We start from the raw sequence: 21,714 nt of genomic DNA, 5'->3' as shown, positions 1-21,714 counted from the left end.
ATGACATCATCTAACTACTAATTATAGTACTCCCTCCGGTCCTATTTATAAGCAACAAAAAAAAAATTCACATAGTTTAAGAAATGTAGTTAAACTAGATAAAATGCATTAAATTTGTCTTAAATTAAAATGAACTTCCAAAATTACCCTTTGTTATTAGTGTTGGAAAGTGGAAAAGAAAGAGAATAATTAATGAGACACATTTTACAAGTTAGAATTAATAAGGGCATCATTGGAAAAAATTAATTAATATAGCTCAAACTTTCATTTGGTTCTTATAAAAAGGACCAAGATTTTTCTTCTCTTTCATGCTTATAAATAGGACCGGAGGGAGTATGAGAGAAAAAATTTATGAAGAAATACATAAAATGAGAGGGTGACACTTGTCAAAGTTGCCATTATTTAGTTTTGAAAAATAGTATATAGAATATTTTTTTGAAATTCAAAATAATACATAGTATAAGATAGGACAAAATGTATCTCTCACTTTCTAAATTTTTAAAAAATAACAATTTTTATTTTACTTTTATTTTTATTTTTAAATGAGCTTCATTATATTCCACTGTGTAAAACCGTTTGAGTTTCATGATTAAGGATTTAATTGTTACATTTCAAAAAAAAAGGATTTAATTGCTTTACACCTCAAGGTAATATAATATATGCAGAGCTTTCCTAAAAAAAAAGTAATATTTTTATGAGCAATGCTATATGGTACGAAGAAAGAGGTACGACAGATGCACGAGAGGCATTTTGTGGCGGTTTTGAACCGCCACAAAACTACAACTGTCAAAAAAAAATAAAAGCTACGGTTTCTGGCGGTTTTAAACCGCCAGAAAGTGCTTCGTGTGTGGTGCACGACGCCCAAGGTCGTACCCCACAGCATTTTCCTATTTTTATTGATAGATGACAAATCGATTTCCATCATATCAGAAAATAATTTTTTTCAATTTAATTTAAATAATAAAAGAATGCAATTGGTAGTCGTCTTGTGTGACATAAAGTAGTTTTTTTTACGGGGTGACATAAAGTAGTTGGTTGTTGGTGATAATGCATATCTATCTACTGAACTCTATAACTAATTTTAACCAAAACAATGTTTTTTGAACGCGCTAACGAAAACAATTTGAAAAGAGAAAAATGTTAATACACTTTATGTAAATTTATTCCATATGCATCATGTTGATTATGTTTTTATTTTAATTAAATTAAAAATAAATGTAAATACTGATTGGCCTAATGTTAGCTGTCACACTACATAAAAATTAAACCCAATTGAGAAATAAGTAATAAGTAATCTTTATCTCTTTCAAAAAAAAAGGTAATCTTTATCAAAACAAAAGGAGAAAGAAACCATGCCAATAATGCACGGCCAACTGTATCTAATTATTATTTCACCTATATGAGATTTTTTCCCCCTAAAACTAACTTTGCTCTCTCTGCCCTCAGATTGTTTAACTAAACCTCATATCCAACGGCTCAAATAAAATTGGGTATTCATTGGAATTTAAATATTTGTTTGGGTTACATTGGAATTTAAATCTAAACTTTAGTTTTTTTTTAAAGTAAATCTAAACTTATGCGTTAGGTTAGGTTTTACATTCACTATAAGTACTCTTTTTATCACATAAGTCAATTCACAATTTTGAGAGCATTTGGAAACACCTATTGCCATTAGGAATCTCATTCTTAGAAGAAGAAGATAATGGCTGGAATTGTGGTTGTTTTCGACTTCGACAAAACGATCATTGACTGTGATAGTGATAACTGGGTTGTTGATGAATTGGGTTTCACTGATTTGTTCAATAACCTCCATTCCACCATGCCATGGAACACTCTCATGGTAACCTTTTAAAGATTTGCTTTAAACTTGTTTTGTTTTCTTCAGATTAAGTCATGTACTCTTTTTTTAGTGCTCTGTTTTCTGATGATAGGCTCTTGGTTTTGGTTTTTATTTACAGAATAGGATGATGATGGAACTTCATTCTCATGGGAAAACAATTGAAGACATTGAGCAAGTTTTGCAAAGGATTCCTATACACCCTAGAATCATCCCTGCCATTAAAGCTGCTAGGAATATGGGGTACATACATGTCTTTTAATTCTCTTTTTTTCTCATTTGATTTTTATAAAAGAGTTGGTGTATTCAAGATTTTAACACCAGGGCCAAAAGAAAATATGAAAAAAATTACAAAATATTTTGAGATTTTGGACTTAGAATAAAAAAAATTCTATATAAAAATACATATGATCAATAAAGAAATTGATTTTCTTAGGTTGTCATGGCCCTTTTAGATATGCCTCGGTCTTGTATTCTTTTCTTCTTGGAATCAAGAAACGCATGGTAACATTAATTTGTAATTTTCAGGTGTGATTTGAGGATCGTTAGCGATGCCAACACGTTCTTCATTGAGACAATTTTGAAACACTTAGGAATAAGGGAGTGCTTCTCAGAGATCAACACTAACCCAAGTTATGTTGATGATGAAGGAAGGTTGACAATTTTGCCTTACCATGTGCACGGATGCTGTAATCCTTGCCCTCCAAACATGTGCAAGGTATCTATCAATCATACATATTTTTTCCAAAGTGATTTTATAGAGTTTTTCTATCATATTATTTGGTCTCTAATTCAAATCTTAACCATTAATCACAGGGTCTAATCATAAAGAGAATCCAAGATACAATATCACATGAGGAAAACAAGAGGTTCATCTATCTTGGTGATGGTGCTGGAGATTATTGCCCAAGTTTGAAGCTTAAAGACAAAGACTTTGTGATGCCAAGGAAGAATTTTCCTGTGTGGGACTTGATATGCAAAGACCCTTCATGTATTAAAGCTGAAATCCATGAGTGGAGCGATGGAGAAGAGTTCGAACAAGTTTTGCTGCACCTAATCAACAAAATCTCCATGCATGACGACATTGCTCAATTCATGTCATCTAATTGCAAGCTTAAAGCAATATTCCCTCAAGTTCTTCCAGTTCAACAATAATTTCTCTGTTTAATATTCTTTGCAAAAGTTACAACGATTTTGTTTTCTTTTACAAATTAATTGATTTAATATATATTATTCAGTTTAACGAATGAATATGAGAGCATTTTAACAATTTTTTGGAACAGTGTAGAAACATTTTACTGTGAGTGGGGATTTTTTTATTAAACATAAGGGGTACAACAAAAACCATCCCCTGTCACATTCTTTACTACATTAACCCAGCACAAAGGTAAACCTACTCATAAGAACATTGAAAACAAAGTACAAAAAAATAGAAGAACTCATAACCGTATAAGAACGGTGAAATCTTTACACTAGCAAAGCTCCAATATCAGAAAGAAAGAAAAATCAAACTATATTCAAAATATAAGAGTCTTTGCTGAGATACTTGACTATCCAAACTGCATTTGGGTGCTCCAATAGTTTTACAAAATTTAGGATTTAGGATTCGATCACTGGGAACCTCACTATAAAGATTGAACCAATAATCAACCTGTGCGTCTTTGTTAAGATACTTGACTACCAGCATACTTGAATATATATTCATCTAAAACTAGCTCACTCGTCTGCTCTGCCCTGCATGTGGACACGATGAAGTACAAAACAGAGGATGCGTCTACCGTGGGTCCATTCAAAATTGGACCAAGATGATTCAATGACATTTTTCGATAATAAGATTAAGATATCCTTCATTTCTCAATTAGTAGTATCAAAGAGCCACTCATGAAAAAACAATTAAGAGTTGTCTTAACGTTTGCTATTTTTCATGACATCGTAAATTTTGTTTTTGCTACATCGGAAAACTAAAAGCAAAAGACGAAAAGCTAAGGAATTGCTAAACGATCCCTCAAGACGAGGATCTCTAAGTCCGACAGCAGGGTCTCTAGGATACACAACTCCATGAATGGTGAAGAAGCTCGGTGAAGAACCTCCCTCCCTGGCTAACCAATCCGCAACTTGATTGCAGTCCCTACTCATAGCAGTAATAGACACCTTCCACATTCTACGTGTGAGCTCTCAGATTTCACTGAGAATTGGGAAGAACCGGCGGTTGTCTTCATCCTCCAACGCCCGAATCAGGTCACAACAATCCACGTTGCAGATTACATCCCTGAATCCTCGATCCCACGCTATCTGCAAACCAAGTTTCAGCGCCCTTGTTCCGACAGCAGCACACTGCCACCCACAAGAAAGCTATGGAACCCACAAACTCACTGCCCATGATGATCACGAATTAGACCACCAGAACCCATGAACTCGCCAGCGTGATTAAAGCTTTCGTCGACGCAGAGGCTGGTCTTTCCTTCTGGTGGTGGCAGCCACCTTCCTGTCATCCAGTTTCAGAAGGGGGATCCTAGAGGAGAAGAAGATCACGGTCTGCACCTCTCTTGCTTTCGCCAAGAAATCCGCGCATGCATTCCCTTCACGTAAGACATGGACTACTCGAACCACCCAATCCTACCTCAACAAATCAAGGATGGTGTTAAGTGTTAACCAACACAACATTAACATGAAAATGTGAGGGAGGCTGATGAATCAAATTCACACCTAGCAAGGAATCCGAAAAACAGTCCACCTGGCGATGACCAAGATTCCAAGCAAGCTCCAAACCATGACATAAATTAAAAAATGTGTCGCGTCAACCACATAAATTAAATATAAAAAAACATTTTTTTCCTCACATTTTTTAAATCTGATAGGATGATGAAGTAAAAAATCTTGGTGCTTGCTGTGGTACCTTAAGCCAGATTAAGGCGTGATACCCGAAATGAGTTGGTTCGATAATAAAGACTCATGTACCGGTTAAAATTTTAATTTTGTTATATCGTAGTAATGCAGCGTTCCATTCTTAGGGACGTGAGATTTGCGAGTTGTGTTTTCTGAGCTTTGTTCATCCGTCAACCATAGTCATTTTACGCGCATCTCCACCATCATCATTTGTTTCCACCACTCGTTCATTTTTCATTAAAATATGAATTTCATGATATGAAGTTAATTGATAAGTAAAGTAAAATCTGAATATGTAATAATATTTACCTTGAATAACATGATAATAATATATTAAATTACTTAATACGGGTACCACATCCAAAAAAAATTCAGGGTACCTCAGAATTTACCAAAAATCTTTATACTAGCCGTGCATGCAATTTTTTCTTTAATTATAATATTTAAAGTATTATTTGTTGAATAATAATCTATGAAAATAACTTACTTAATACATAAAACATTCGAGTTGGTGTACATCTCTTAAACAAGTAGTTGATGGTTCGAATCACAACTCTTGTAAATAGAAAAAAAACCCATTAACTAGAATCCTTACTTAGTGTTCTGACCGTGAGATAAAAAATAAGCCTCATATCATTCAAGTGTAGATACATATAAAAAAACTCATCGTGTGAAGCTTGTATGAATTCATTATCATCTTTTTTTATTTTGCAAGAAATGAAAATTCAAGGTCATTCAAGGCATTTCATGTAATGATTTTTTTTCTTCTGTATGATTCAGGAAAATTAGTAAAAAAAAAAAGGACATAAACCTATCGTTAAAGAGAGAACTCAACACAACACAGATAACATGTCGTACGTGGATGTTGTTTTGTTTTTTTTTCCTCGCCAACAACGCCAAAGAACCGTTTGCTCAAAATTCCCATTTCACCCTTCTAGAGAGAGAAAGTCCTACATAGAGAGAGAACATTTTTGGTCTTTTTTTTCTCTTGTGTTCCTTCCAATGGTTCTTTCAACTGGGAACAACCCAAAGAGAAATTAAGAAATTGTTGTTTCTTTTTTAGATGGGTCACCTATGATCTTGTGAAAACCCAGAAACACCAATCTCTGATGCACTCATAGGATTCATTGCCCGATTCTTCTGCTGATTGAGGTTGTCACAAATGGACGGTGGTGCCGATGAGGTTGTCGCACCAGCAGCTCCGGCGGGTCCACCGCACCCTCTCGACTGGAAATTCTCCCAGGTTTTCGGTGAACGTGCGGCTGGGGAAGAGGTTCAGGAAGGTAATTGATTGTGTATTTAGTGGTGTTGGGATTATACAAAAGGGGTTTGTTTGTTTTCTTGTGTCACTTTGTCGGATCCAATTCTTGTGTTCGGATTAGGGTTTGATTCGATCTGTTTCGGATCGTGTTTTGTTAGTATGTTTGTTTTCTGGGGAGTAATGCTTGTTTTGGCTTCTGGGTCATTGGTTTTGACGTTTGATTTGGGGGGAGTAGTGAGCTTCCGTTCCTTTGACCGGGAACTGTTTTGTTGTAGGTAGTGTGTTTACATTGTGAATTTACTGGATTGGGGTGTGAGGCCGTGGAACTGAGCTGTTAAGGTGTTTTTGGTTTTAGTGGCTTAAGAATTGGTTTCCTTAGCTTGTGTTAGTTTATTTGAGTGTGGTGGGTTAGATCTTGGCATTGAGGATTGACTTCCGGTGTCTGATCTTAATTAGCCTTCAGTTTTGGCTGAGTTCGCTTGGTTGAAGTGCCGGTAATGATTATGGTGGTGTCTCTTGAATGGAAGTGCTTAGCTGTTAGTTTAAAAATAAGTGTGGAGCAATTCTGTCTGTCAGACAGGAAATATCATCTTTTTGGGTGTAAACTGCCCAGTATATGATTACCCTTTGGATGGTGACTATTCTGGATTCGAGATTTACTCATAGTTAAGGCTCTTCATCCCTCCCGCAGGGTATTGTGCGGTGGTCAAACCCGAGAGCTATTCCCGCTCACTCAGCCTGTTTGAGCTATCCCTATGGGTAGGAAATATCATTTTCTGTAAAAACATAAGAGAATAGAAAGTGGAACTATCTTCGAATTAAGTGATACGCAGATATAGTGTGTTACGCAGAGGTTTTATTTAGAATATGGAATAGATGCTTTCAAGGGGAGGAGAGAGTAAGATAGACTGAGTGAGTGTCCTGAAGTTGCAAATGTCTGATTGAAAAATCTGAATTAGCTTTTGTTGCAGGATAATGTGAAAGTTTCCTAATTATTTGCACAAATGTCTTTCTACAGTGGACATAATTTCTGCTATTGAATTTGACAAGTCTGGCGATCATCTTGCTACTGGTGATCGTGGTGGTCGAGTGGTTCTCTTTGAGAGGACAGATGCAAAAGATGTAAGCCTAATTTTCCTGATGCAATCTCTCCTCCTTAATGGAAAAAAACTAAACTTTGTTAGACAGATACCATGTTATGCACTTAGTATTATTATGTGTTTTTATGCTGAAACATGAAGCATGGTGGATCAAGAAGGGATTTGGAGAGTATGGACTATTCTATTGGTAGGCATCCTGAATTCCGTTACAAAACAGAGTTTCAGAGTCATGAGCCTGAGGTAATCATCATTTGTTCGGCAATGTTTCATCAACATCCTACGGCTCAGAATTATCAATATGTATAATACGTGTTCATTGTTTCAGTTTGACTATCTTAAGAGCTTGGAAATTGAAGAGAAAATCAACAAAATCAGATGGTGCCAAACAGCTAATAGTGCCCTTTTCCTTCTCTCTACAAATGATAAAACCATCAAATTTTGGAAGGTATAAAATGAATACTGACTTGTAGCATGCTTAGTGCTGTCTTTTGTAAATAAATTGTGCACAAGATTGCACTTCTGTGGAGTGTGGACTTAAGTTTGATCCTTGTTTTGCGTGCTTTGCCAGTGTGTCTGTTTACAGAGATGTACGGATGCTTATGAGGCTCATGTATCTGCATTTCAATTGGATTCTATTAGCAGGGCTTAGCCTTCAGAAATTGTCTATTATATTTTGAATCAGTGGTTGTTAGTTACTTAGTTGAACTAGACTCACTTAACCAGATAACTTAACATGTGGAGGACCACTTTTGAGGGTGCATGTCTGTGTAGGCTGTTCATTTTAAAGTGCATACTGTTATGAATACCTTTCTTAACGCTGCCATCTATCATCTTTCAAGGACCTTAGCTGTTGAATGTTTTGCGGTCTAAGTTCAACTTCTAAACTTTTTTATGACACATGATGCCTAACTATCGATATCATTGAATGCGTTGAGATGTGAGAAGTAGATATGATATAAGACCATGCTGTGAAACATATACTAAGGGAAAATTATTTTGAATAAACGTGATAAGAACCTTGGTTGAAACATACCACAAAAGCTAGCCGTTGTAGTTGGAGAGCCATAAGGCCTTATAAATCCCTCAATAGAATCTCATAATTCCTATTTGACTTGCTGTTGGATCCTAACATGATGTTACCCTTATTGAATGTTGTTTGTGCGCATAATAGACAAAATGAATGTGATTGTATTCCAATTTTTTTTATTATGCGATAATATGATAAATTCATCTTGTAGGTCACTTGCTCATATTTTTCCTTATCTGAGAGTTGAACAGGTTCAAGAAAAGAAGGTCAAGAAAATTGCTGAAATGAATGTTGATCCTTCAAAAAATATGGGAAATGGCTGTATTGCTAGTTCAAGTAATTCAAATAGTCCTAGACCATCTCTTTCGAATGGTGGATCTCCAGATAGATCATGCAATTATCCAAGCAATGACTTCTCATTTCCACCAGGGGGCATACCATCACTGAGATTACCCGTGGTAGTTGTATCTTGCCCTTCAATTTGCTATTATTTTTGCAATATTTGTTCATCAGGGATAAATTTGGATGTCATAACATCTGCTATAAGCAACCAATAAATTATTAGATGAAAATGAAAGTATTAGAGCTCAGCGATGCATACTTTTTCCCCAATCCTGATACTTTAGATGAAAAGATAAAATGACAAGTGGTTCAAGCACTATCTTTTAAAACTTTGGTGATTGCTTGTTTGAGATTTCGCAGTGCTAACTCACGCGTTGTAAAATATGTAGGTAAGTAACCATGAGAGCAGCTTGGTGGCTCGATGCCGTAGAGTATATGCCCATGCTCATGACTATCATATCAATTCTATTTCAAATAACAGGTAATTTTTGTTTTCTTGGTGCACACTGTAGTTTTCTAGTCTAGTAAAATATTGCTTGATGATGGTCTACATGAATTTTTTCACTTTTTTTTTTTTTTACTTTGTTTCATTATTTTCTAGATACTGATCAATTTTGGATGGTCTTATGTTGCTCACATGTTATAGCGATGGTGAAACTTTCATATCAGCCGATGATTTGCGAATAAATCTCTGGAACCTGGAAATTAGCAATCAAAGTTTTAATATTGTTGATGTAAAGCCTGCAAATATGGAGGATCTGACAGGTAAGCTTGGTGAAAAATTTTATCCTGCAGTATAAACATCTTTTTCGGTACCTTGGTAAAACACCAAAACTAATTATTTTAGAGTTGAAGAAGGTATGGCAAGTTGGCAACATGTAAGTTGTAGTGTATTGACAAGTGGGTGCTCAAGGCCCACCCTATCTGAATAACTCATCCTATCTCAACTCTCAAGCCATTCAGGATTTCAGGTTATTCTGGACCTGGTTCATCTTGAATTTTGGGCTGGTTCCAGGCTCAAATTAATGTCCTGAAGTAAATATCAGGCTGGGGACTGTTTACCCATTTGGATAGATCCAACCCTGATTGATGCTCTATATTTGTTTGTAATTTACAATTTTTTACATTAACCATATCAACTTTTTCAATATTAGAAGAAACTAGTTGCTTTAAGGTGATTGAAAAAATCACTTGTCCTTTAGCCTAGGTTTGGATTGGTGGAATGAGTTGGGGAGGAATGGAGTGCATAGTAGTCAATAGTGCGCTATAGCGGTGTAGCGGAGCGGAGCAGCTCCTTGCCGCTATTGAAATGAAATAGCGGCGCACTTCACAATAGCGGCCGTAGCGGCGTGAATAGCGGCCAAAATAGCGGCAGATCGCGGCCGGGAAATAGTGGCGCTATATGGACAAAGGGAAAAATGACTTAAGCCCCTCGGTTTTAAAATTGTTGGGAAACCTTTTTAGGACTTCTCAGGACTATTTTATGTCAACCTTGAAAGAATGAAGCTTCATTCTTCATTCAGATTTGCAAATCCGACTTCTTTACCTTGCTTTTGAGTGGTTTTTAGATGTGTGTTATTGTTCAAGACTTATGATTTTTATTTCTATTATGAATGTTATGAATTTTAGGCAATATTTGACATTTTTTGGCATTTATATGTATATAGTAGTATACTATTAATTATATATAAAAAATATGAATAGCGGCCATCCCGCTATGCGCTATCCCGCTATCCCACTTTTGGGGTCGGCCGCTACGCACCGCTATCCGGGATTGACTACTATGATGGAGTGGAACCGTGTTGGTTTCCATTGTTTCGATTTTAAATTAGGGTCACAAGGGGGGTAGGGGGCGATGAACCCTAATTTTTTTGTTGATGTTATTACAATATTATCTTTTCATCCTTACACGCTGTTCTAACCAAATTCTTGTCTTGACGTAGTTGCATTTTGTTGCCTCTGGCCATTTCCTTAGAAGATGTTCTTGACCTTTCTCCACTGAAACTGTTTTATGGCATGATGTGGTTGACTTTTATGTCTTGAGTGATCCTCCAACTTTTTTGTCCAGCATAAAATATTATTAATTTCAGTAATTAATTAACTATTTTTCCAACGTATAGTTACATTTGGAGTAGTCGAAAACAACATTCCTTTTTCTTTAGACATTGAACTTATAATGTGATGAATTCTCGGCATCATGTTATGTTACTGATGTGTGTTGACTGCTGCATGGGCATTTGCATTTGAAAGTGCACATAGCCACAAACGAAAATACATTTTGCTTTCGTAGAACATAAATCTGCCACTTTTATTTAGAAACCTTATAGTTGGTTATTTTGGTTAATTTGGAACATATAAAAGTTTACATCTAAGATCTATTCCAAGGGTATCCACCTGGCTTTTTTTCTTTTCCAACTATGCACCTAACTTTCTTCCTCCAACTTTTGGTCTGCCTTGATCACAGGCAGAAGAGGATCTATAGTCTTGGTGCTTATGGAAACAACGTTCTAAATTCCAGCTAAACATCATATGATTAAAAATTTCTTTATCAAAGGCATAATTGCAAGCATATAACTTTCTTTTGAAGGGCAATATAGGAATATAAAAGTTATAATTCATTCCGTTTTTTTCCACTTCTGAAATGATGGATTCATTTCATCATAAAATATCCAAACAAGGGAGTGAACCGTTTACTTCTTTCTGTTTCGCGCTGTTTTGTTCTATACCATCCCTTCCTATTTTATTTCATTATTTTCCATCAATCCAAACATACCACAACAACAACCAAACCTTTTCGACTAGGTAGGGTCGATTCCATGGATCAAGCTGTAGTACTACCCTCCATCTGGTCAACCCTCCCAATTGGTGCGTTTGTGGGTCATCTCATTACATGATTGAACCACTTAAGGCAAAACGCTACCATGTTTTGTACATTGGGGATTACCTAATTTTTTTCTCTAAAAACTTTTTTTCTTATTCTATGTGTTATTGTATATACACTGATCCACCGTATCATTCTCATCTCTGAGGCATTGATTTTACCGCTCAACATTCAGCCCCATGCCGCATTGCAGGTGTTATAGTTGTACGGTAAAATGTCCCTTTAAGTTTGAGTGGCACTTTCTATCACAAATAACACTCGACGAATTCCTTCATTTTGTCCACCTGGCTTGGATCTTACGGTTGACATATCTCCTTTTCATTTTGTATGATAGATCCAAGGTATTTAAAATACGATACTAGTGGTATTATATAATCTCCAAATTTCACATCTATGTTTAACTTATTGTGTCACTTGCTAAACGTACGTTCCATATACTCGATTTTACTTCTAATTAGGAGAAAACTATTGTTTCCAATGCTTGTCTCCATGACTCTAGTCCTTCATTTTTTTCATCCCTCGATTCTCCAGCTAAGACTGTATCATCTGCAAAAAGCAGCACTGAGGCATCATCTCTTTGATATGTTCATTATGCATGTCAAAATGTCAATAACTGAGTTGAAAAGATAAATGCTCAAAGTTGACCCTTGATGCGCCCCACGGTATGGGGAAATTATTAGTATTCTCACACTACACTAGCCGTGGCCCCTCATACGTTTCTTTGATTGCTTAATGTTAGCAATCATAATTTTTCTGTTTTAAAGCTTTCCATTAAACCCCTCTAGGTACTCTATCATATGCCTTTCCAAATCTATGAAAAGTTGAAAAACATTTGGTGGTCTTTCCAATTTATCTAATCTATCTCTATTAATCTTCTTAACAAGTAGTCAAGCTTCCATGGTTGATCTCCCCGACATAAGACCAAATTGATTTTCTGTGATGTGGGTCTTTTGTCTTAATCTCCTTTCATTCAGTTTTTTTTAAAGCTTTATAGAATGACTAGTAAATTTTATCCATCAATAAGTTGGGTAGCTTTGTATGTCACTTTTGTTTTTAAAAGTTGGCAACTTGGCATAAAAGTACTCCATTCATTCGACATGCTCTTGGACTTCACAATCATGTGTAACAGTTGTGTGAGTCATCTAGTAAGTAGTATCTTTTTCTCCTAGTCCCTGCCATACCTCAACAGGTATGTTATCTGGTCCAACCGCCTTACTATTGTTCATCTTCGTTGAAGCTTCCTCTACCTCCAATTCTCTTATTCTTCAATAATAGGAGTAATTTTGATCCTCCCTTCTAGTGTTAAGGCTATAATGTTCAGTGTACTCATGTCCTTCACGAAAATGTTGATGAAAAGGCCTCCTCCATCTTTCCTTGATATCTTGTGCTGTGAAAATTACTATTCATTCACCATCCTTAATACATTGTCACCTGGTTTAAATCTGTTGTTTTTGTTTCCTAACTTTTAACAAATCTGTAGATATTGTGTTCCCTTTAGTGCCTAACGGTTGGTATAAATAAACTATCATATACTCTTGCTTTAACTTCACATACTGCCAATGTTAAATATTTATCTGTATACATCTGACTACATAGATGAATGTTAAGTGGTGTGCCAACCCAAACTATATTTTTAGTGCTGTATAATTTTTTTACTTTGGTACTATATTTTCCTTTCTTAAATCATATTGTGGTTCATTGCTGAATGTGTGCAACACTACAACTTTCACAAGATGTAATTTCGTGCAAGTGCCAAGTATTAGAATTTAAGCTACATCGACATCACCACAAAACCTTAAGGCACTTAAGGACATGGCTGAGTGGATCCTTTAACTTGTATACAATTGTACACTGTACACAATTGCTTATCTATACAATATGAGATTTCATTTTATTCGCACTTGTAACTCTAATGCCAAGTAGCCTGTTCAAAGTGTTCAATATCTGTTAAGATTTAGTTTATTATTAGTCTTATCTCATAGAGATATAGTTAAGATTTGTTTATCTATTTTAGATTAGCATCTATTTAAATAGAGATAGGTTTAGATAGATTTCGTTTGTTTTAATCTCTTTGTTAGTCTATATATATTGTAGTCTGGAAAAGTATTATGAATGAAATACACATAAATAATTTTCATCAAATTCAAGTTGGTATCAGAGCAAGTTTCGATCCTACCGCTGTGAGGGGGCTCCTCCCCCGTGAGCCCCCTCATGGTGACTTTCCAAATCTCTTGGATTTATTTTTCGTACATTGCTTCCGCTTGTTAGTTCTAGCCGTTTTCTTACGGCCTCGTTTCTTTCTGATTATGGTCCCCTTTGTCTTGGAACCCTAGTAATGTTCAACCACTATCAAATCAACGTCCTTCCACGTGCTGCCTTCCCAGCCGTCGTTCGTGACGCTGCTTCCACAGAAAGGTTCGCCATGTTCTCTTGGTTCTTGCGTTCTTGTCAGCCACAGTCACGGTGATTTGGTCTGTTTCACCGCCGTTTTCGATTTTGCCTAGATTCAGAGTATTGATAGATGTTTTTGGAGCCCCTTGCTCTTTATCGTGTGATTTCAGGTTATCTCTTTTGTTACTTCTGCAAATAAAATTGAAGAAAAAGTTGGAGAAGGAAAATGTTCTAGTTATTCCCTTGATGAAGTTGCCGCAATGATATGCAGCACCATATCACTGTATGGAGTTAAGGTTACTAACGTTTTTCAAGATCTAGAAGAATCAAATTTCCTCCGGCCCTACATGAGTAAAGCCATTGAAGATATATTTAAAGCATGTGTGGCTTTGGAATTGAAAGAAGCTGCGTCTCAGATTTCTGTTTCTGCACTCTGATTACTGCAATCAGAGATTATAAGGATTTATGTTCTTGGAGCCTCTTGCTCTTGTACGTTTGTTCGTCTTGCTTGGTGGTATTTTTCTGCTCTTATTTGAGCCTCTGGTTGTTGTCCTTGTTTGTTGGGTTGGAATGTGTGATTTCAGATGCTGAATTTTCGGTGTGGAAACCACAAAAAGATCCTTACATCTGTGGTGATTTCTCAAAATCAGTTTTTCATAATTCATGTGAAGTATTCACACAGAGTAAGCGGTGAAGGGCAATTTTAAGTCTCTACAATTTCTGATTACCGCATTGCATTGTGTGCTCCGTTTGTGTGTGAATTTCTCTCTCCGGCAGCAGCGATTTCTCGAGTTAATTATATTTGTTACAAGCTATGCATATGATATATATGCTCTAGCTTGAGGGGAAGTGTTGTGTGAATTTCTCTCTCCGGCAGCAGCGGCTTCTCGAGTTAATACTATTTGTTACAAGCTATGCATATGATATATATGATCTAGCTTGAGGGGAAGTGTTAGATATTGTTAAATATCTTAGAGACTACAGTCAGCCACCGCCGCCGGATTCCAAGCCACGCGCCTCCCATCTCTCTGCGTGTGAAGTCCACGCGCTGCTATCTCCGCTGCTTTGTTTTCGCTGGTCCTCTTTGTGTATCAGCCAGGTTGCGCCGCTCTCTCCGCTGCTTTGTTCTTGCTGGTGCCGCTATCTCCACTGCTTTGTTTTCGCTGGTCCTCTTTGTGTATCAGCCAGGTTGCGCCGCTCTCTCCGCTGCTTTGTTCTCGCTGGTCCTCTTTGTGTATCAGCCAGGTTTGGTTTTAAGGATCCTCTGTTTTGACGTGTGTTGTGCCAACTCTCATTGTTGGCCAAGTTTGGTTTGGTTTGGTTTGGTTTAGATTTTTAACTCTGTTTTGACGCTCAGGTTCCACATTGGTTTTTGAGACTTGAGTTGTTGTTTGCGTCTCATTGCTCGAGATGCTCTTATTATATTGATCTTGGCTGACTTTATGCAATTTGGTTTTGAAGGTGATAGTGTCACCTTCGTTTGTTTTGTCTCGATTGTTTGGTTTTCTGGTTTTAGGGCTTCAGCTGCGAGTTGCGCTGACCCACTCTCTAGTTGAGAGTTATTGGTGTTGGTTTCAGGGCTTCAGCTGCGAGTTGCGCTGGCCCATTCTCTAATGTTTGAGAGTTATCTGTGTCAAAGTTGACACCATTGTTTGTCTTAGAAGCCATCAATCGATCGACCTCAAGTATGTTTTATTTCTGTGTGGTTGTTGTTGGTGAGTTGTTGCTTCAGCCTTGTTTTGTTTCGGGCGTATTGTTGCTGGTTTTTCGCCCTTGTTTTCTGGCTCAGCTACCCTACGACACTCCAGAAGAATTGGTTTTTGTCTTGCATCAATTTCAGCCAGATCAAGTATGAGAAGTTGTCTTTTGCCTGCCCATGGATTTAGCAGAAGTTCGAAAGGTTATTCAATTTCAAGTATAAGAAGTTGTCTTTTGCCGCCATGGATTTACTAGAAGTTTGAAAGGTTATTCAATTCAAAGATTCGCCAAGACCGTCATTATTAAGGGATATCTATTAAGATAATTTTCTTCTTGGGTTAGATTTGTTACAAGCTTCAAGCTAAGTAAGCTTTTGCTTGAGGGGGAGTGTTCAAAGTGTTCAATATCTGTTAAGATTTAGTTTATTATTAGTCTTATCTCATAGAGATATAGTTAAGATTTGTTTATCTATTTTAGATTAGCATCTATTTAAATAGAGATAGGTTTAGATAGATTTCGTTTGTTTTAATCTCTTTGTTAGTCTATATATATTGTAGTCTGGAAAAGTATTATGAATGAAATACACATAAATAATTTTCATCAAATTCAAGTAGCTCTGGTTTACTAGTTTAGTTTAGGGTTTCAGCCATCGTAGGCTAACCCTTATTTTTACCAGTTAGAATTCCGGAAGCAACCACCGGCCGCCACCACTGCTGTTGGCTGCTGCTACCATAGTCCGCTGCTGCCACCACTGTGTCGTGATCAGCCGCCACCGCCAGCCGCTGCCGTCGCTGCCGGTCGCCGCTGACAATTTTTCTGGGTTTGCTTGTTTTTATTCCAGGATTCCTCTTCTGTGGTTCGTTTCTGTGTTTGAGGTCTCTTGTTTCTGTTTTTTGGCCTGTTCCAGTCAGTGAGCCTTTCGTTTGAAGTGTGTTTGGATTTGTTTGGTTGCGGTTGTTTTCCCTGTCTCTGTTTGTTCTTTTTCTTCATGGAGGATTTGCTGAAGGATAAGTCTCCCAAGGGTGAGAAGAAGAGTCTCATCTCATTTGCTTTTTCTGGGACTCCTGTTATCACTTCTGAGAAGTTGAATGAGGCAAATTATCTAGATTGGTCCAATGCTGTTGAGATCTGGTTTTTGGGTCAAGGTTTGTCCGAGCACCTTACTAAAAAGTGTGCTGATATTGATGCTTCTGAGAAGAAGGAATGGGAGAAGGCTGATTATCAACTTGTTTCTTTATTATACCAGGCAATTGAACCTAGACTGATTGTTCACTTTCGTCCCTACAAAACATGTTATGATGTGTGGAAAAAGGCACAGGACATCTATGCTAATGATATTCAGCGGTTGTATGATTCAGTACGTAATTTGGCAAATCTCCAGATGACTGATCTTAATTTGCCGTCTTACCTGAATAAGGCACAATCTACCATTGTGGAGCTGAAGTCAATGCTGGTTAATGACGATTTGAAGAAGGTGCTGGAGAAACTTGACAATATGTTCATGGTGTTTGTTTTGCATGGTCTCCATAAGGATCTGGAATCTGTTCGAAACCAGACCCTTACTAATCCCAATATTCCTACAGCGGAGATAGCAGCGCGTGGACTTCACACGCAGAGAGATGGGAGGCGCGTGGCTTGGAATCCGGCGGCGGTGGCTGACTGTAGTCTCTAAGATATTTAACAATATCTAACACTTCCCCTCAAGCTAGATCATATATATCATATGCATAGCTTGTAACAAATAGTATTAACTCGAGAAGCCGCTGCTGCCGGAGAGAGAAATTCACACAACATAGCCGAACCTACTTTTTTCTCTTTAGACTTGCTTTTCAGATTATGTATTGTCTAATCTTGGGGTCAGCCTGGCCCTAGTCCAGCCCAACCTTGACTTAGAGGTTAGCCAGTTCTATTAGGTTAAAGTTGGTTGGATGTTTGTTACAGTGAGGGGATTTGCAAGCAATAGGATGGACTTCTGTTGTTTCAAGGCTAAATTGATGGCTGTTCAAGTGCTGTGAACACTTGATTTGGGCTTTCATGTGTTTTAGGGAAAAGTGAAGAAAGAATCATTTGTATTCACTTTTTGCTGACAAACCCCCTTATTTTATAGTTTTGGTTGAGCCATGATCCTTTATTATTATTATTGCAGAGGTTATAACATCAGCAGAATTCCACCCTACACATTGTAATATGTTGGCGTATAGCAGTTCAAAGGGTTCAATTCGTCTGGTTGACTTGCGCCAATCAGCTTTATGCGATTCTCATTCCAAACTGTAAGCACATCTTTTGTTTATGCTCTTTTGTGGGAATCGTATTGATACCTCCTATCAAATGAGTATGTCACTCCTCCCATAAGGCTTACAGTTTTTATCAAATTTTGAGATGGTAGGAAAGTTACAGGAAAGATGATTTATATTCTTGTTTGTGTGGACAATCAAAATGGGGCTAATGTAGAAAAGCATTTATGTACTGTCTTATACCTTACAGACTGTAACAGGCAATACCCTTTGGTGCAGATTTGAGGAACAGGAAGCCCCAGGCTCCAGGTCATTCTTCACAGAGATTATTGCTTCTATCTCGGACATAAAATTTGGGAATGATGGAAGATACATACTTAGTCGTGATTACATGACTTTAAAGGTCTCACATTTTATAGTTTCTGTTAAAGATTTCACAATATTTGAGCTTTCAGAATAGACCCCTTATTTTTGGCAATCAACCTCTTTTAACGTTGGAACCACATCCCAGTTGTTAACTTGTGCCAAAAAAGATGAATATTTTGGAAACTTATTTCCTAACCAGCAATATTTTTCAATAAGCAAGCTATAAAAGAATTGGTAGTTAAAAAGTCTTAAGTTAAAAGTGGATATTACAATAAATATGAACTGACCAGCAAAATATACATAAGTGCTATTACAACATATTTCAAAATTTGATAAATTTCCGAAATTTGAAGTTAAGGAGCTTATTTGCCAAACCCCCTAAGCTGATGTGGTTTTGTATTTTTTGGATGGAAATACGTTAGACTTAATTATTATTTTTGGGCCGGGGTCCGTGTTCTTTTATTTAGACTATTGCTATTATTAATCTAAGTCTCCTTGTTCCTTTAAAATCCAATTGTTGTGTACACATTCTGATTTGAAGCTTGATCTCATTTCACTCATCTTTACTTGTTTGTCAGTTATGGGACATTAATATGGACTCCGGGCCTGTTGCAACTTTCCAGGTTCATGAGTATTTGAGACCTAAGGTTAGATTCCTTTGTTTACAATTACATTAGTGGCCGTAAATTTATTTCTGCTGCTTCTTTAACTGACTATGTTTTTGTTTTGAACATGCCAGCTTTGTGATTTGTATGAAAATGATTCAATTTTCGATAAGTTCGAGTGTTGTCTGAGTGGTGATGGATTGCGGGTAGCCACTGGTTCATACAGGTCTGTGGTTCAAACGTTATCTGTAATTCAGTTTTCTTTCGGATTGTTTATCTTGTATGTTACGATTTTGTTTTTGGATGCAGTAATTTATTCCGTGTATTTGGTTGTGCCCCTGGAAGTGCTGAGGCTACAACTTTAGAAGCCAGTAAAAATCCAATGAGGTAATTTCATGGGAGTTCTAATGTCTTGCACAACTTTTAGTTAGGCATTGTAGCACTAACTAGTGTTTGAAATACTTAAATTTGAAATATAAATTTATAATGAAGTACTATTTTTAAATATAATTTATGGTGTAGATTTGAAATGAATAAATGAAATTTAATATATGAAGTATGATTTTTAAATTAATAAACTTCAAATTTATATTAGTTTGAATTAGGAAATTTATTAATTTGCTTTGAATCTGATTTAGCAACTTTTTTAAAATAAAGATTGAGACTTAAAATTATAAAGTATTTGAATTTAAATAGTTTTGACTTGGTAGAATTTCACTCATATATAGTGTTTGAATTCACTATCCAATGAGAGTGAGAGAATGTTTACTATGAGTTCATTGAGAGTAGAGAGAGCGATGACCTCACTCTCCAAGAAGAGGTCTCAAAATTATGAAGTATTTGATTAACTTTTGCATCTCTTCAGACGACAAGTTCCAACCCCTTCAAGGCCTTCTAGATCACTGGGAAATAGCATAACACGAATTGGAAGACGGGGTCAGTTTCTTATTTCATTTGCCCTTGTCTGATTTGAGCAAGATATCATTTTACTTCTTGTTTCTTATTATAGTATATCACAAGTTCCAATCTTTTCGGTATTCTTGAACAGGAGCAGAAACCCCTGGGGTTGATGCAAATGGGAATTCTTTTGATTTCACAACAAAGTTGCTGCACTTGGCATGGCATCCAACTGAAAATTCAATTGCTTGTGCTGCTGCAAATAGCTTGTACATGTACTACGCGTGAAGAGAAACGATTGAAGGCGACATAACATGTATTTGCTTGGTTACCTTTCTGTGGAGAAGGCTTCGTCTCCCTTCCTACCAACCACTGAGTTGGAGGTTACATTAACACTCACAGTCTCACACTAAAAGATGCGCCCTTCAGAGCTTTTAGTAAAGATCCGGAAGTGGCTGTTTCCCGATTCCCGGGTAGGCAGAAAACCTTATTTTGTTACTGGATGGGCAGCATCATCTCTCTTCTTTTTTCTCCCTAATATTCTTTCCCTCTATTTCTGCACCTCCTTCCGAAAGAGAAGGTGCAGTCAATGTTTCAAATTGTGTTTGGCTTGCAAGTGAAGAAGAAAAATGTCATTGTAGCTCTCCTACAACAGATACTAAAGGATGTTCAATATCTGCCACTAGGATCATTGTTAAAAAAATGTAGTTTTGTTTTTCCTTTTCTCTTTTTTTTGCCCAGATATCTGTGGGATGGAGCAGTTGAAACCTGCAGTGCATCATTTTTTCATTGATTATTTTTGTGTTGGAATCTTATTTGACACGGTTCAAGGTCTAAATTTTGTTGTACCCGTCAATATTATGGTAATAATTTTAGGTTGCAATGTAGGATATAAATTGCTCTACTGTCTCTGCAACCTTTCATCCTGGTGGAGTTGGCCACTATTTTTGCCGGTTCACTCACTAGTACTAGAGTCATTTTTAGAAGTTACAAGTCTTAGCTTTTGAGTAAATGTGTCTTCAATTTTATGCGAATCGTGAAATCAAACACCCCTAAATAGCGTATTGACGTGCGGTTCAAATCCTTAAGCTTATAGTATGTAAAAGGCAATAATATATGGGGCATTTTGTGGAGTGTTGATTGATTGAAGGATGATTGTTTTCTCATACAAACTTATATAACATGACATCTATTGGCAGAACATTTAAGATTTGTTTGGAACAAATCAAGCAGAGTAACAGACCTTTTGTGTTTGGTCTTTTGGAGGAACTAACTCACCTTCACAAAAAGCAAGAATTAGCTCTCCTTTTTTCAAAGTTCAGTAGAAAAAGTTATAATAATAATAATAATAATAAGGCTTAATACATCAGAAGGCACCTGAAATTGTAAAGGGAATCAGTTCCAGGGCCTGAAAATTTTTCGCATCAAATTGGGTCCCTAAATTTTTTTTTTAATTCAATTAAAGCCAAATGTTGCCACCTCTCAATTTTGTCCTAGTCACCAATTCCACGTGGCATTTTTAATTTTTTTAAATTGAAAAATTATAAAACTTTATTTTTTAATTCCAACTCATATTAGTTAAATTTTTCTAATAACCTTTATTCTATGAGAAAATAGGAGATGCACTGACGGTGTAAACTTGTTTTACACATGCACTCAATTGATTTCCGCCACATCAGCAATTTATTAATTTACTAATTAAAATTAAAAAGATTTATAACTACTTAGTCTTATGTGGCATAATGTGATTGGACGTCAGTGTAAAACTTCTTTACACTGACGGTGCATATCCATTAATCTCTTATTCTATTTTTAAATCCTAATCTTTCATCTTCATCCTCTTAATTGTCATCAAGAAAAACCCAGAATGCAAAAATTAAACCAAAAAATTAACATTATCATATTCACCCAAAAATTATAACAATAAGCCAGAATAACTCATTCACAACCATTCATATTCATCTTCATCTTTTGAACTCACATGAAAATAACCCAGTAAGAAACTGAAAATCCAGGAACATCAACCCAAATCCCAACCCCAACCCTCCCTCACGCTCCCCAACCCCAAACCCAACCCCTGAAAACCTGAAAGGCAAACCCTCTTCCCCCATCATCAATCTCCCTCAACCTTCATCTTCTTCTTGCACAGTTCAGCCTCCATATCATAAAACCCTCATATCAGAAACAAG

At 36.6% G+C, this 21,714-nt stretch overlaps 2 protein-coding genes across 3 annotated transcripts; both read left to right on the top strand.

Moving 5' to 3' along the window:
* The first annotated feature begins 1,656 nt into the window (after window positions 1-1,656).
* Window positions 1,657-3,087, top strand: LOC130748331 (inorganic pyrophosphatase 1-like). The gene is made up of 4 exons (XM_057601516.1): window positions 1,657-1,840; window positions 1,959-2,080; window positions 2,366-2,555; window positions 2,654-3,087. Exons 1-4 carry the CDS (start codon window positions 1,703-1,705, stop codon window positions 2,990-2,992), a joined length of 789 nt encoding a protein of 262 aa, XP_057457499.1. The 5' UTR covers window positions 1,657-1,702; the 3' UTR covers window positions 2,993-3,087.
* A 2,548-nt stretch (window positions 3,088-5,635) lies between these two features.
* LOC130748330 (serine/threonine protein phosphatase 2A 55 kDa regulatory subunit B beta isoform-like) lies at window positions 5,636-20,381 on the top strand. 2 transcript variants are annotated; one of them, XM_057601515.1, is made up of 14 exons: window positions 5,636-6,006; window positions 7,003-7,106; window positions 7,226-7,324; window positions 7,410-7,529; window positions 8,363-8,569; window positions 8,843-8,934; window positions 9,100-9,218; window positions 17,570-17,693; window positions 17,937-18,060; window positions 18,602-18,670; window positions 18,763-18,854; window positions 18,938-19,015; window positions 19,494-19,564; window positions 19,677-20,381. In XM_057601515.1, the coding sequence occupies exons 1-14, from the start codon at window positions 5,886-5,888 to the stop codon at window positions 19,811-19,813; spliced, it is 1,557 nt and encodes a 518-aa protein (XP_057457498.1). In that variant the 5' UTR covers window positions 5,636-5,885; the 3' UTR covers window positions 19,814-20,381. The 2 variants fall into 2 exon arrangements, with proteins under 2 accessions (XP_057457498.1, XP_057457497.1); XM_057601514.1 differs by having other exon boundaries at window positions 5,638-6,006; window positions 8,363-8,572.
* The last annotated feature ends 1,333 nt before the right edge of the window (window positions 20,382-21,714 follow it).

This window comes from Lotus japonicus, chromosome 3 (genome assembly GCF_012489685.1).
Source record: "Lotus japonicus ecotype B-129 chromosome 3, LjGifu_v1.2".
In the NCBI taxonomy this organism is placed as follows: domain Eukaryota; kingdom Viridiplantae; phylum Streptophyta; class Magnoliopsida; order Fabales; family Fabaceae; genus Lotus; species Lotus japonicus.
Note: the sequence above shows the minus strand (reverse complement) of the source record. Positions and strands in the feature narration are given on the sequence as shown.

What these genes read in the sequence shown, in the direction of transcription:
- LOC130748331 (XM_057601516.1), top strand. Translation starts at nt 1,703, where the DNA reads ATGGCTGGAATTGTGGTTGTTTTCGACTTCGACAAAACGATCATTGAC. An exon ending in AAAGCTGCTAGGAATATGGG is followed by an intron (nt 2,081 to 2,365) that starts GTACATACATGT and finishes TGTAATTTTCAG; the next exon opens with GTGTGATTTGAGGATCGTTA. An exon ending in GCCCTCCAAACATGTGCAAG is followed by an intron (nt 2,556 to 2,653) that starts GTATCTATCAAT and finishes CATTAATCACAG; the next exon opens with GGTCTAATCATAAAGAGAAT.
- LOC130748330 (XM_057601514.1), top strand. Translation starts at nt 5,886, where the DNA reads ATGGACGGTGGTGCCGATGAGGTTGTCGCACCAGCAGCTCCGGCGGGT. An exon ending in GCCAGTAAAAATCCAATGAG is followed by an intron (nt 19,016 to 19,493) that starts GTAATTTCATGG and finishes GCATCTCTTCAG; the next exon opens with ACGACAAGTTCCAACCCCTT. An exon ending in AACACGAATTGGAAGACGGG is followed by an intron (nt 19,565 to 19,676) that starts GTCAGTTTCTTA and finishes ATTCTTGAACAG; the next exon opens with GAGCAGAAACCCCTGGGGTT.